The 12,739-nt window shown below is 36.9% G+C and overlaps 1 protein-coding gene across 31 annotated transcripts in view; it reads right to left on the bottom strand.

The window, feature by feature from the left end:
- Positions 1-12,739, bottom strand: part of LOC105469894 (centrosomal protein 63) — a 135,730-nt gene that overhangs the window by 79,708 nt on the left and 43,283 nt on the right. For all 31 annotated transcript variants that reach the window (XR_003015449.2, XM_024789159.2, XM_024789151.2 and 28 more), the window contains 3 exons: positions 9,395-9,490; positions 8,439-8,561; positions 3,811-3,924 (listed from right to left, as the gene is read on the bottom strand). Coding sequence is in view for 30 of the 31 variants with exons in the window: in XM_024789159.2 (XP_024644927.2) it covers positions 3,811-3,924; positions 8,439-8,561; positions 9,395-9,490 (333 nt within the window). In the remaining variant the exon portion in view is untranslated. The remainder of the gene's footprint in view (positions 1-3,810; positions 3,925-8,438; positions 8,562-9,394; positions 9,491-12,739) is intronic.

Here is a 12,739-nt window from a genome sequence, read left to right as displayed (position 1 = left end):
AAGAGCTCTTTCAGAATAGTGAAATATAAACATCTGGCCGGGTGTGATGCTAACACTTTGGGAGGCCAAGACGGGCAGATTACTTGAGGTCTGGAGTTCAAGACCAGCCTGGTCAAAGAGGTGAAACCCCGTCTCTACTGAAAATACAAAAATTAGCTGAGCGTGGTGGCGAGCACCTGTAATCCCAGCTACTCAGGAGTCTGAGGCAGGAGAACTGCTTGAACCCGGGAGGCAGAGGTTGCAGTCAGCCAAGATCAGGCCACTGCACTCCAGGCTGGACAACAGAGACTCAAAAAAGAAAATAAAATAAGATTAAAAAAAAAAAATCCTAAAAGAAAGGTGAATCAAGGACACAAATAATTTATGAAAAATGAAGATGGCCATAAACAGAGGAAAAAAGTGCTCAACCTCACTCATATTACAACAATATATATTAAAACAATGATATCATTTTTTTTCACTTATAAGATTAGCAAAGACAAGCCTAAAAGTGGGGAAAGTCAAAAGAAATAATAGTGCTTAATGTAGGGAAAATATGAGGAAATGGATATTCTCACATACTACTAAAGAAAGTCTATCAATCCATCATTGGAGAAAACTTTGGCAACGTATATTAAAATATTTGAATGTACTCTTATACAGCAAATCCAATTCAGGGTCCATTTCCTAAGAAAATAAATATTCCTAAATGTTTATATAAGGATGTTAATCTAAGCACTATTTACAAAAGTGAAAAGTAAAAAACTAAATGTTCTACAGTAAGGGACCGGTTACAAATGTCATCATACATTTGACGATAGGGTGGACTTCTATGTAATCATTATGACTACAAATTTGTTGACATATCATATTTAAAAAGGAAAAATTTTAAAGCTGTGAAGTGCTTAGCATAGTACCTGATCACATAGTAAGCATTCTATATATTTTAAAGTTATTACTTCATGGAAAATTTCAAGCATACACAAATATAGAGAGAGTAAGATGAACCCCTATCACACAACTTCAAAAATTATCAACACTTTGCTACTGTCAGTATTTTTTAAAGTTTGCAACTACCCCTCCCTTCCCATTCACAGTGCATATAGGTTTTTCCTACCAAAAGTACATGAATGTATTGCACACTGTATGTAAGCATACACAAAGTCAGAAGAAATTTATACCAAAATTTTATTCATGGTAAATCTCTAAATGGTAGAATTATGGGTGATTTATTTATTTCTCATTTTATCCGCATTTTCTCATTTTTCTAAAATAAGCATGTATTATGTAATTTTAATAGCTTATTAAAAGAAATGAATTCAAGCAAATATATGTCAAAGAATGAGAAGTTGTTTCTGAATTATACTTTTAGATGTTAAAAACATACAAGAAAAAAAATTATACAAAGATTTTTTTTTAATGAAGGGTAGGTTAATATCCACTTAGTCTCCCAGGTTTTCCACTGCTATTGTTCAATGGTGACCTACATTTCAACCAAATGCAATATATCAACCTTGACAGGATTCTGACTCAAACATCCGATTGTAAAAAGATAGTTTTTCGGACAACTGGGGAAATGTGAACAGACTGGATATTAAGTTACATTAAGAAGTTATTATTCTATTAATGTGATACTGATATATTGTAGTTATTTTTTAAGTCCTTACCTGTTTGGAAATAAGATGATATCTATGATTTGCTCTGTAATATTCTACCCAAAAATAAGAAGTAGTGAATGGTATAGAGTTTCAGTTTGACAAGATAAAAAAGTTCTAGAGATCTGTTGTACAATGTACATATAGTTAACATTACTATACTATACATTTAAAAATGGTTAAGGTGGAACATTTTATGTGTATTTTACCACAATTAAAATAAAGATTTACAAGATGACAACTATTAATGCTCGTTAATGGATATAGATAAGTTTATTTAGACGTTTAAAAAAATGATGATCATACAGCACTGGTATATACTGAATCATTGAAAGATTTAATTTTATTTAGTTTGCCAAGGGAGAAAGATAAATACATTTATAGGTAACATTTTTATTAAACAATCAGATACTTTTAGGTTAAACAAAACTATCAGAAGAAGAATTCAAACACCCTTAGTAGGAAAACAAATGTTGGCTGTTGAAAGACTTCTTACTCTAGCCGTAGCTGAATTACAGTAAGTAAAAATCCCATTTTTGCTAACAATGAAGTTTTTATTATGTAGAGTCAATAATCACAATAGTAATTTGGAATAGAATAACAGTAATGTGAAAAGAGACTCTATAATCAATAATACTCCATGCATAAACAATTGAGAACTGTAAAAATTAAGACTCAATTTGTTTTTTTGTCAATCTGAAGCCTACAACTAGAATATAACAATATCTTGGTCAAGTGTGGTAGCTCACACCTGTAATCCTAGCACTTAGGAGGCCAAGGTGGGAGGATAGCTGGAGCCCAGGAATTTGAGATCAGCCTGAGCAATGTAGCGAGACCTCATCTCATGAAAACCAACAAATTTTTTGTTGTTGTTAAGAAAAAAAAAAACATATATTATATATAAAACAATACCTTACAGTTATTAGGTCTGTATAGTGCTTTGGCATTCAAGTAAAAAAACTGGTCTAGACATCTCATGATTTCACTGGTCTGTCTGGCTGCGTAGCTTGCTGTGGCCTAAAAAATAAATTTCTTCCTTGCAGTTGTTGTGAACTTTTCCTATCATTTTGAATGAAGTTACTCACAGCAGAGCCACTGTCGGTAGTTTATCAGACAGCTGATATTTCAGAGAGACGAACAAAAAGTTAATGCATTATTGAGACTTAAAACAGCATATAAATGCAGATTATTTTAAAAAATCCAAAAAGCCAAAAAAAGCAAAAAACAAAAAAACCTCCCTTCTAGCTATTTCAACTTACCCAGTCTGTTCCCTCATTCTATAAAACTAAGATAACTACCAACCTTGACAGATTATCATAATATTAAACAGAGAACACACACAAAAATTGTCTAGAAGCACTGGGTCAATGTCTAGCACATAACAGATGATCGCAATTTTTTTTTAGTTTCCTTTATGTTCTTGATTCTAACTGAAAAAGGAATGAGCTGAATAGGTTCTTACAAGACATATTCCTAAAGTAGGTGTCTGGTTTTTGGTTTTGCTTAAGTCATTAAGAGAAAAGTTTCTATCAGTGTTCTAAAATAAGTATTTTTGTTACCACAAAGACACCACTTTTAGTTAGCGTGCACACCATTGCCATGTGACTCTCTCCACATCTGTCCGCACGGGCAGACAAACTGAAGCTCCCCGGCTGAGGCACCTCGGCCAAGACACCCCAGTGACCATAGGGATGGTGCAAGGCACGGACTATAGTAGAGCTGAGGCACCTAACAAGAGACAGAAAGACATGGAAAAGGAGACAGAGGGAGGAATGGGATTGTGGTAAGGAAGAAAGAGAGGAGAGGAAGAGAGGGCGACAAAGCCAGGGACCAAGATGAGGACAGTGAACATGGATGCAAGCATAGAGCCTCAGTAAGCAAGACAATGACAGAGAGTGCGTGAGCAAGTCAGAAACAAGCAAGGAGGCAAAGCGGCAAGCCGGCACAAAGACATGAGCCTGGACAGGAGAGTGAATATACGCATGTGTGAGGGCAGGAGGGAAGGAGGAGCTGGGTCTAGATGCTGAGGAGGAGAGGCTACCTAAACAAGAAAGAGAGCAGGGTTCGTGGAGGGAAGCTGAAAGAGGCTAAATGGTACCAGGACGCTGCATTAAGGTAGTTCAAACTTGATCAAAACCTATCTGCTTCTCATTATTTTAAAAAGTCTTAGGCCTACCTGAATTATCTCTGATTGTTCAGCCAGAGCCTTCCTTTGTGCCTCCAGTGAAGATACCTGTTGCTGATAAATCAAGCGTTGTTTCTCCCAGTCCAGCGATTTCTGACGGAATTCCTGAGGAAGCAATTAGAGTACTTAATTTCTGAGTGCTTCTCCTCACTGTCACTACTTCCCAGACTCCCTTTTACTTTAATTTCTCCCCATGTCCCTGGGTACGCTCGCACCTTTCTCCACAGCAGGAGACCCATTACTCACTTAGCTAACAGAGCTAGAGAGTAACACTAAATTCCTCACATACTGTGCCTCTGGATATCTGTCTTTCTAAATTTAACACCCTAATGGTGAGGAGTATGAAACGCAGATGCTAAGCACTGGATTCAGATGTTTTTCATTGATTTGCTGCCACCTAAGGGTTGTTATAATTTTCTAGTGAATTTTCAGAAAACTGACGCTAAGATAACTAAAATTTTAAAGTATGATTACAGATATCCCTCACTATCCAAATTCTTGATATCCAGACCCAGGAATTGAACAGATTAAATTTTCAGATAAGTCCTTTGGTAACCCAAATCTTACTTCTCAGTATCTAAAACTCAAGAACCAAGTAGATTCAGACAATACAATATCCTTTGATGTCCAAATTTTTATTATCTCAAAAGAGGAACTGCAAAGGCTTGAATAACAAAGAAAATCTGTACTAAATTTTAACAGATATTTGTAACCCAAAGCCGAACAGTTCAAAATTAATGATGGATCAATAGTAACATCAAATTGCATGATCAAGAAAATGATTTCAATATTTATGAAAATGGGGCAAATCAAAGGGAAAGGAAACTCAATCTTTCTATCACTGTCTTCCAGGATCCTCAACTCCAGAAGTCTCAGGCTCCTTAAGATAACTGTTGTTAACCAAATTTCTGATATTCATTCATTTATTCATTCATTCATTCATTCAATCATTCTACTATATATGCCAGGTACTGCTTTAGGTGTCAGGGATACAATACTTAACAAAACAAACAAAAACCCTAGTCCCACTCAAATGGGGGCAACAGATGACACATTTCTTGTATGGTATAGCAGACGGTAATACACAATTTGGAGAAAACAGAGCATGAAGTCTTCAGAGTTGGGGTTGTAATTTTTAAAAGGGATGGCCAGACTGAGTGAAAAACATTTAAGTAAACACTTAGGGAGATGAGGGTGAAGTTACAATATTCTGGGTGGAAAGAATAGCCTTGAAATAAGAGCATCCTGGTGTGTTTAAGGGTGAGAAAGGAGACTGGTGTGGCTGGAATAAAGTGAATGAAAGGGAAAACAGGAGAAGACAAGGTATGAGAATGAGACCACGTAGGCCATTAGGATAACTTAGGTTTTTTTTTCTTTTTAATACTTTAAGTTCTAAGGAACATGTGCACAACGTGCAGGTTTGTTACATATGTATACATGTGCCATGTTGGTGCGCTGCACCCATTAATTCATCATTTACATTAGGTATATCTCCTAATGCTATCTCTCCTCCCCCCGCTCCCCACAATAGGACCCGGTGTGTGATGATCCCCTTCCTGAAGCTGCTGGAAGGTTTTTGTATAGGAAGTGATATAATTTGATTTACATTACAGCAGAATCATTCTGGCTATTGTGCTGAGAAAAGAGAAGTCTAAGATGACTCCGAGGTTTTTAGGTCGAGCAAACTGAGTTGCTATCAACTAAAACATGAATCAGTGTTGGGGAGATGAGGAAGAGAAAGACAGGACCTTTAGCTTGGACATGTTAAGTCTGACACATTTCAGACATCATAGTGGAGATAGGAAACAGGCAGTTGAAAGTTATTCTGTCATGAAGAGGCAAGGTCTCGGCTAGATATATAAATTTTGAATTGTCAACATATACACAGTGTTAAAGCTATGAAATTCAATGGGACCAATAGGGGAGTGAGCGTAGACAGGAAAAAAAAAAAGGAAAGGTCCAATGACATGATGCTAGGTTAAGGAGTAACGGAGACTGAGGAGTGATGAACAAGGAGAAAAATGAGAGAAATGTGGTTTTTCTCAAGCCAAGTCAAGAAAGTGGGTAAGGAGGTGGGAGAGACCAGCTCTCCTACAAAGCTGTAGGTAGGATGAGGAAGATGAGGACCGGCTCACAGGCTCTGGGAATGTGTAAGTCACTGGTGACCTCTATGTGAACAGCTTCTGCAGTGTGAGGGGACAAAAGCCTTGAGTGGGTATAAGAAAAAATGAGACAAGAGGAACTGGAAACAAGTATAGATAACGGAGGTAATTTTTTAGTTATAAAATGAAAGAAATAAAATGGGGCAGAGGAGGAAGAGACAGGTCAAGAGAGGATATGTAAGAGGAGGGAAATTTGGATGCTGGTAAAAAATATCCAGTAGAGAGAAAAAATTAATGGTGCAGAAAAGAGAAGTTGAACTACTAGAGTAATGCTTTGGGTAGAAAAGGGGGAGGGCGTGGGTAGTTCCTCCAGGAAAGAAGGCAGGGTACATGGGCACAGATGCAGATAAGTGGGTGGACACAGAGCTGGAAGTCTATACACAGAGCTGGAAGTCTATATATCTTTGGGTTATAAAGATATAACCCAAAGGTGAGGATGTGGGGATAGGTGTTGAGAGTTTGAGGAGAAAAGCAGAAGTCTGAAATACTCATTGTGGAAAGTAGGAGATGGGAGGAAATACAGTACGATTCCAGGTAGCGTTAGGACCCATTTGAGTTTCGGGACCATGAATTTAAAGTGAGATCAGACAGTATAGTTAGGGTTTTCTCCAGCCATGTTCAGCGATACATGACAGGTAGAGAGTGGGCAGAAAGGTGGACTTAAGCAGATCTGTGATTCTGCCAAGCAAATATGAGGAAGCAAGAGAGGAGCACACGAGATGAAAGGGAAAGTTAAAAATGTAATCACAGAATTCAAAAGCTGGCTAAAGACCAATAAGTGAGAACACTAAGTAGATAATGGAGCAGTAAAAAGGCGGCAGAATTCAATCATTTTAAGGGATGGATAATGATTACTGAGAGTCAAAGGACTAGAGAGAGTTAGCTGAAAAGATAGGGATTGGTAGTCTGATAATTAAATGCTTGAAAATGAGATTCTAGAGGGGTGGCATATATTGGTAATGACAAGAGCTGAGGAATGGCAATGGGAATAAGTAGATGAGACAGAGACATAATCAAACCATCTATGGAGGAAAGAAAGACAAGAAACTGTAAGGTCAGAGTATTATAAGCATCATCCCTCCAGATCCTGAGATCCTCAAAGTTATGGTAAGAGTAATGTTGGAGAGAACTGACAGTGAGCTGGGTGCTGAAATCAATGAGCCAAGGAAATAACCCAGAGATCAGAAGATGACTGCTTTGGTTGTTATGTACATTGGCTGGCAGCATAGGCTGGTAACATGAAAATCAAAGATGGGGTTTCTGAGGTAGCAAGGAAAGAAAATAGTCAGGAAGTGGCAATGTGAAGCAAGAAGGATATAGGGTTTGGGGGAAAAGGTATTGCTGAAAAGGGTGGAAGGGAAGCAGTATCTGCAGTCTTCTGATTCTAAGCTCTTCAAATGTAAAAAAAATTGAGATATAAAGGAATATTAAACACAGAAATTATAATTTTAAGTAACAATAATATACTGGCATTTGTGGGTGACAGGTCACTGAGAGTAAAAACTTATAAGTGATCACACAAAGATGTTGAACAATGTTTCTCAAATCAGAATAAGCTAGGGGAGCTGGATACAATGCAGATTGTAGGTCCTATGCCATCCTAGGTCCTATGCCATACTGCTGGATCAGCATTTCTGAGAGCCTAAAAGCACCCTGGGAATTCTTATGTCCACTGAAAAACTAATGGCAAGGACAAAGGAAGAGAGTGACAGCTTTGTGCTGCTCCTTCATCTACTCTTGGTACTATTAGCTCACCACCTCCCCTTAAGTTCTCAATATATACAACAACCATGGAGTTATTCAGTCTTAATAAAAACAAAGTCAGCAGAGAAGGAAGTGAACGCCTTACTACATCTAAATGGGAATTGAGAATAATCTGATACAGAGATTACTTTGTACAAAAAGTGCTATGTACTTTCCACATTTACTAAGCCCCCACTTTATTAGGTGCTTGAGATACAATGATATATAAGACAAGAACAATGCCCACAGAGGACTGTCTGTAACTAGTGGTCAATGTTTCCCAATGGGAGAGATATTGGCATTTGAGGTACAATAATCCTTCCTGTGTGGAACAATCTTAGGCATATTTAGTATCCCTGGTCCCTGTCCCCTAAAAGCCAGTTTTATTATGCTCAGTCATTTTGACAACCAAAAAAAAAAAAAAGGCCTCCATACATTTGCAAATGCTCCCCAAGGGTGGTAGTGCCCTGTTGAGAATTATTGATGGCCAGTAATCCCGTTAACCATAGGGAACCAGATGATGATAGGATGTATGGTGGATCACCCTCTCACCTTTGAAATAGCTTAGTGGCAGTCCTAAAGATGGTAGAAAATTGGTTTCAGAAAATAGTGCCATTAAAAAAAAAAAAAAAAAGAAAATAGTGCCATTAGAAACAGCATTTTCCTACATGAAGGCTGACAATCACTATGAACAAATTATTACTATGAACATACCTCTATTTTTGCAGTTAACCTCTCAATTTCAGACCGATCTTCCCTGTGATTTTTGGTATTTCCTCTGAATTCCCTCATTTGCTTTTTCTGAAGCTTTTCGTAGCTTCTCTTCAGTATGCCTAACTGTAGAAACAGTTATTTCTATACTTAAAGTTTAAGAATTTGAAAAGAGTAGTGGTGAGAAAAATTTGTATTATGAAAACAAGAGCAGTGCTAACCAGTATTACTGAGAACATGTTAGATTTCCAAACTAAAACACAAAAGGAAACTAAAAATTAAATATGTAAAACAAACATTAGTAAAGAAATACATTCAAAGAAAAAATTTTTTAAAAATTTTAAACAAAAGTTTTTGATTACAATAGCCTTGCACTTAAAGACCCTACCACCTAGCCCCACAATAAAAGCAGCAAATTAAAACTCTTTTTCTTTCCTCCAGGTCTGTGATTCTCAAAGCTATGCTCTTGCAGAGCACTGATATTTAGGATGCAGGAGAAGAATACTTTGCAATTAAATCAGAATAAAAGCAGTTTTTTCCAAATCTGAAGAATAAAATTGAGTTAATGGACAGAATTTTCTTACTTATTTATCCCAAAATGCTTCTTAAATTTTGGATCCTCCATTGTTTATAATCTAGTAACTGATAAAAATTAAAATATTAAATGTAATTTTTGGTATCAAGTATTTCACAGTATTACACAAAAACAGCCCTAACTTCTTTCAGGTACTCAACCAAGAAACATATTTTAGCATCTCTTCTAGGTAGCATCAAACCTACAATTAGGCAAACCTCTTCACCTGGATTAAAGAACAGAGAAATGGATTCCCACTCCTGTATCTTCCATGCACTATATATTTCCCACTTCACAAAGTAGAAAGTGGCTTTCGTTAACAAAGTTCTCAAGGGTGAAAGAGAGAGAACTACATATACGACATTTAACAAAACTAAAATCTCACTTCTTCATGTAGTTTCTTCAACTCCTGCTTATACTCCATGGTCATCTCTTGCTTGATTTTTTCATGTTCTTCTACCTGCTGATGCAACATTCCAACCTAAAAGCAGATAAGTGGTAGTATTTTTCATTAGCATTGAAACAACATCCCTGAGGTATAAAAATATAAATAATCTCTGTATTTATTTGTAAATTCATGTTCTCAAATGCATATATATGGTTACCCCACTTCTTAGGAAGTCAAATACCTAGTTATTTAATAATTTTTAACATTGCCAAAAAATAGTGAACAAACAACTAGTTTTTAGAATTTCTAGGTTTAGATGAAAACTCTTTCTTTTTTTGTTGTTCTTTTTGAGATGGAGTCTCGCTCTGTCACCCAGGCTGGAGTGCGGTAACACAATCTCGGCTCACTGCAACCTCTGCCTCCCAAGTTTAAACAATTCTCTGTCTCAGTCTCCCGAGTAGCTGGGATTACAGGTGCATGCCACCACACCTGGCACATTTTTGTATTTTTAGTAGAGACGGGGTTTCCCCATCTTGGCCAGGCTGGTCTTGAACTCCTGACCTCGTGATCCACCTGCCTCGGCCTCCCAAAGTGCTGGGATTACAGGTGTGAGCCAGCGCACCCAGCCGAAACTGTCTCTGTCTGATTATTCTACTCAACCCTTTTCATAAAAAAAAAAATCTCATGAAAATAAGAAATATAAAGTTTTGAGAGCCCTGGAAACCAACAATACTTCATTAAAAATCTAGAAGACTTTAAGAATAATTTCTCTACAATAAAGTACAGAATAGTAATGTCAGACAGGGAAAAAAAAGGAGGCCTGTGCCTGCTTTACCATTTGCCCATCTTCAGAGAAACAAGTTCCACCAACCATGGTAAGGAAGTTATCCTAACCCACTTTTCAATGATTTGATACCAAAGACATCTATTTTCTGCCAAGCCTTCACCTCCACAAGTATCCAGAAGTAATTCTTTTAATAACCAGCTAGAATTTCATTGACTGATAAGTAGGAAGGGAGAAGGAAAACAGGGAACAGGAGGGAGTAAACAAACACCATCTAGAACAGTAAGTTTCTTAAAAGTACTAGAAATAAACTACTTAAAAGAATGAGGAGTTAATGCAATTCCAATAAAAAATTATAGTGGAATTTATTTTTGTAAGAGAACTTGAAAAAGTCATTCTAAAGTTCAAACTGGAAGAATGGGTAAATACAGGCAATAAAATGGAAAAGTCTAGTTTTTAAAAAAAAGATGTAAGTGAATGATGTAACTGAATTTCTGGATGAAAGGAAACTTTCTGAGCTTAAAACTAATGAAAAAGTAATTTTAAAATGATACATTTAACCATGTAAAACTTCTATTTTAAAAAAATCCAATTAACAAAATTAAAAGGTAAATAAACAGAAAAATATTTACAAAAAATCAAAGGGCTTTTAACTTTTAGTATACAAAAAACTCTTACAAATTTGTAAAAAGTATTAAGCTCTCAACAGAAAAATAACTCAAGGACAAGAATGATTCCCACAAAAATATAAATGTCCAATAAACATGAAAAAAGACTTAATTTCACTAGTAATCAGAGGAAAACATCCAACGGCATTTTACATCTATCAAATTAGGAAAGATCTTATAAAATAAGACTTGTGTGGGTAAGTTATTTGGAATCAAAGACCCATAAAGTGTTGAAATACAAAGCACATGACTTCCAGAAAGCAATGTGGGAGTGTATATTAAAACACTCATAAATATTCTTAACCTTGACTTAGTAAACACTACTTTTAGAAATTCATGTAAAAAAAAAATAAATGTAGGCCGGGCGCGGTGGCTCAAGCCTGTAATCCCAGCACTTTGGGAGGCCGAGGTGGGTGGATCACGAGGTCAGGAGATCGAGACTATCCTGGCTAACATGGTGAAACCCCGTCTCTACTAAAAATACAAAAAACTAGCCGGGCGTCGTGGCGGGTGCCTGTAGTCCCAGCTACTTGGGAGGCTGAGGCGGGAGAATGGCGTGAACCTGGGAGGCGGAGCTTGCAGTGAGCCAAGATCACGCCACTGCACTCCAGCCTGGGAGACACAGCGAGACTCCATCTCTAAATAAATAAATAAATTAATTAATTAATTAATTAATAAATGTAGAGCCAGGTAGAGCAGCTCCCATCTATAATTTCAGTACTTTGGGAGGCAGAGGCAGAAGGATGACTTGAGCCCAGGAGTTCAAGACCAGCCTGGGCAACATGGTGAGACCCTGTCTCTACAAAAAAGGAAAAGAAGAAAATAAATGTAGATGTTAAGAATTTGTCGGGACTGGGCATGTTGGCTCATGCCTGTAATCCCAGCACTTTGGGAGGCCAAGGCAGGCAGATCACTTGAGGTCAGGAGTTTGAGACCAGCCTGGCCAACACGGCAAAACCCCATCTCTACTAAAAATACAAAAATTCGCTAGACCTGGTGGCAGGTGCCAGAAATCCCAGCCACTCGGGAGGCTGTGGCACAAGAATCGCTCGAACCCGGAAGATGGAGGTTGCAGTGAGCCGAGACGGCATCACTGCACTCCAACCTGAGTGAGACTCAGTCTCAAAAAAAACACAGAAATTGTCAATAGGGATTTGTTCTTTTATAAAAACTGGACAAACTGGAAAAAATCTAAATGTTTATAAATAAATTGTGAACGAATATAATGAATGAAAGTACATAATAAAATACGCAAACATTAAGCTGTATTAAAACAGTTAACATGCAAAATGCTTACCACTTAAAAAACATATGGATATAAAAAGTATACTATACTAAAATCCCAATTTTGGGAAGGATTTTTACTGAAGTTTACTTACATAGCTTAAAGGAAATACACCAAATGTTAATACAGATTAACTCTGATTCAAGGTATTATGATTATTTTTTGCTTCATAGTTTGTCTTTTCTAAAATTTCTCCAATGGCTACTGCTTTTACCAGCAAGAAAAGAACATTTTAAAAAAGAAAAGACAAGAGGCTGACCCTAAGTCTACCTATTTTGCTTTGATAAAGATCATCAGGACTCATCTATTTGATTAAAACAAGTTGATTAAAACAAGTTGAACAGTCTTAACTATTCATATTTCCTAGCCCACAATCCACCAGAAGATGCAAAATTAGAAAGTATGGTAGGTAGAAGGGGTAACTACAATGATCAGTAGAAATGAGCAATAGCTTTTAGCAAAGACAGAAGAAAAAAGGAAAACAGATTATCCCAAAAGTAGACTCGTGTCTACACTGCTATAACCCGTAAAGACAAAGCACATCAAGCACATCAGTATGTAATAGCCATTACTCCTAACATACCACAACCAAGAGAAAAGGCAAC

This window comes from Macaca nemestrina, chromosome 2 (assembly GCF_043159975.1).
Source record: "Macaca nemestrina isolate mMacNem1 chromosome 2, mMacNem.hap1, whole genome shotgun sequence".
Taxonomy (NCBI): domain Eukaryota; kingdom Metazoa; phylum Chordata; class Mammalia; order Primates; family Cercopithecidae; genus Macaca; species Macaca nemestrina.
This window is presented reverse-complemented; position numbering and strand designations above follow the sequence as displayed.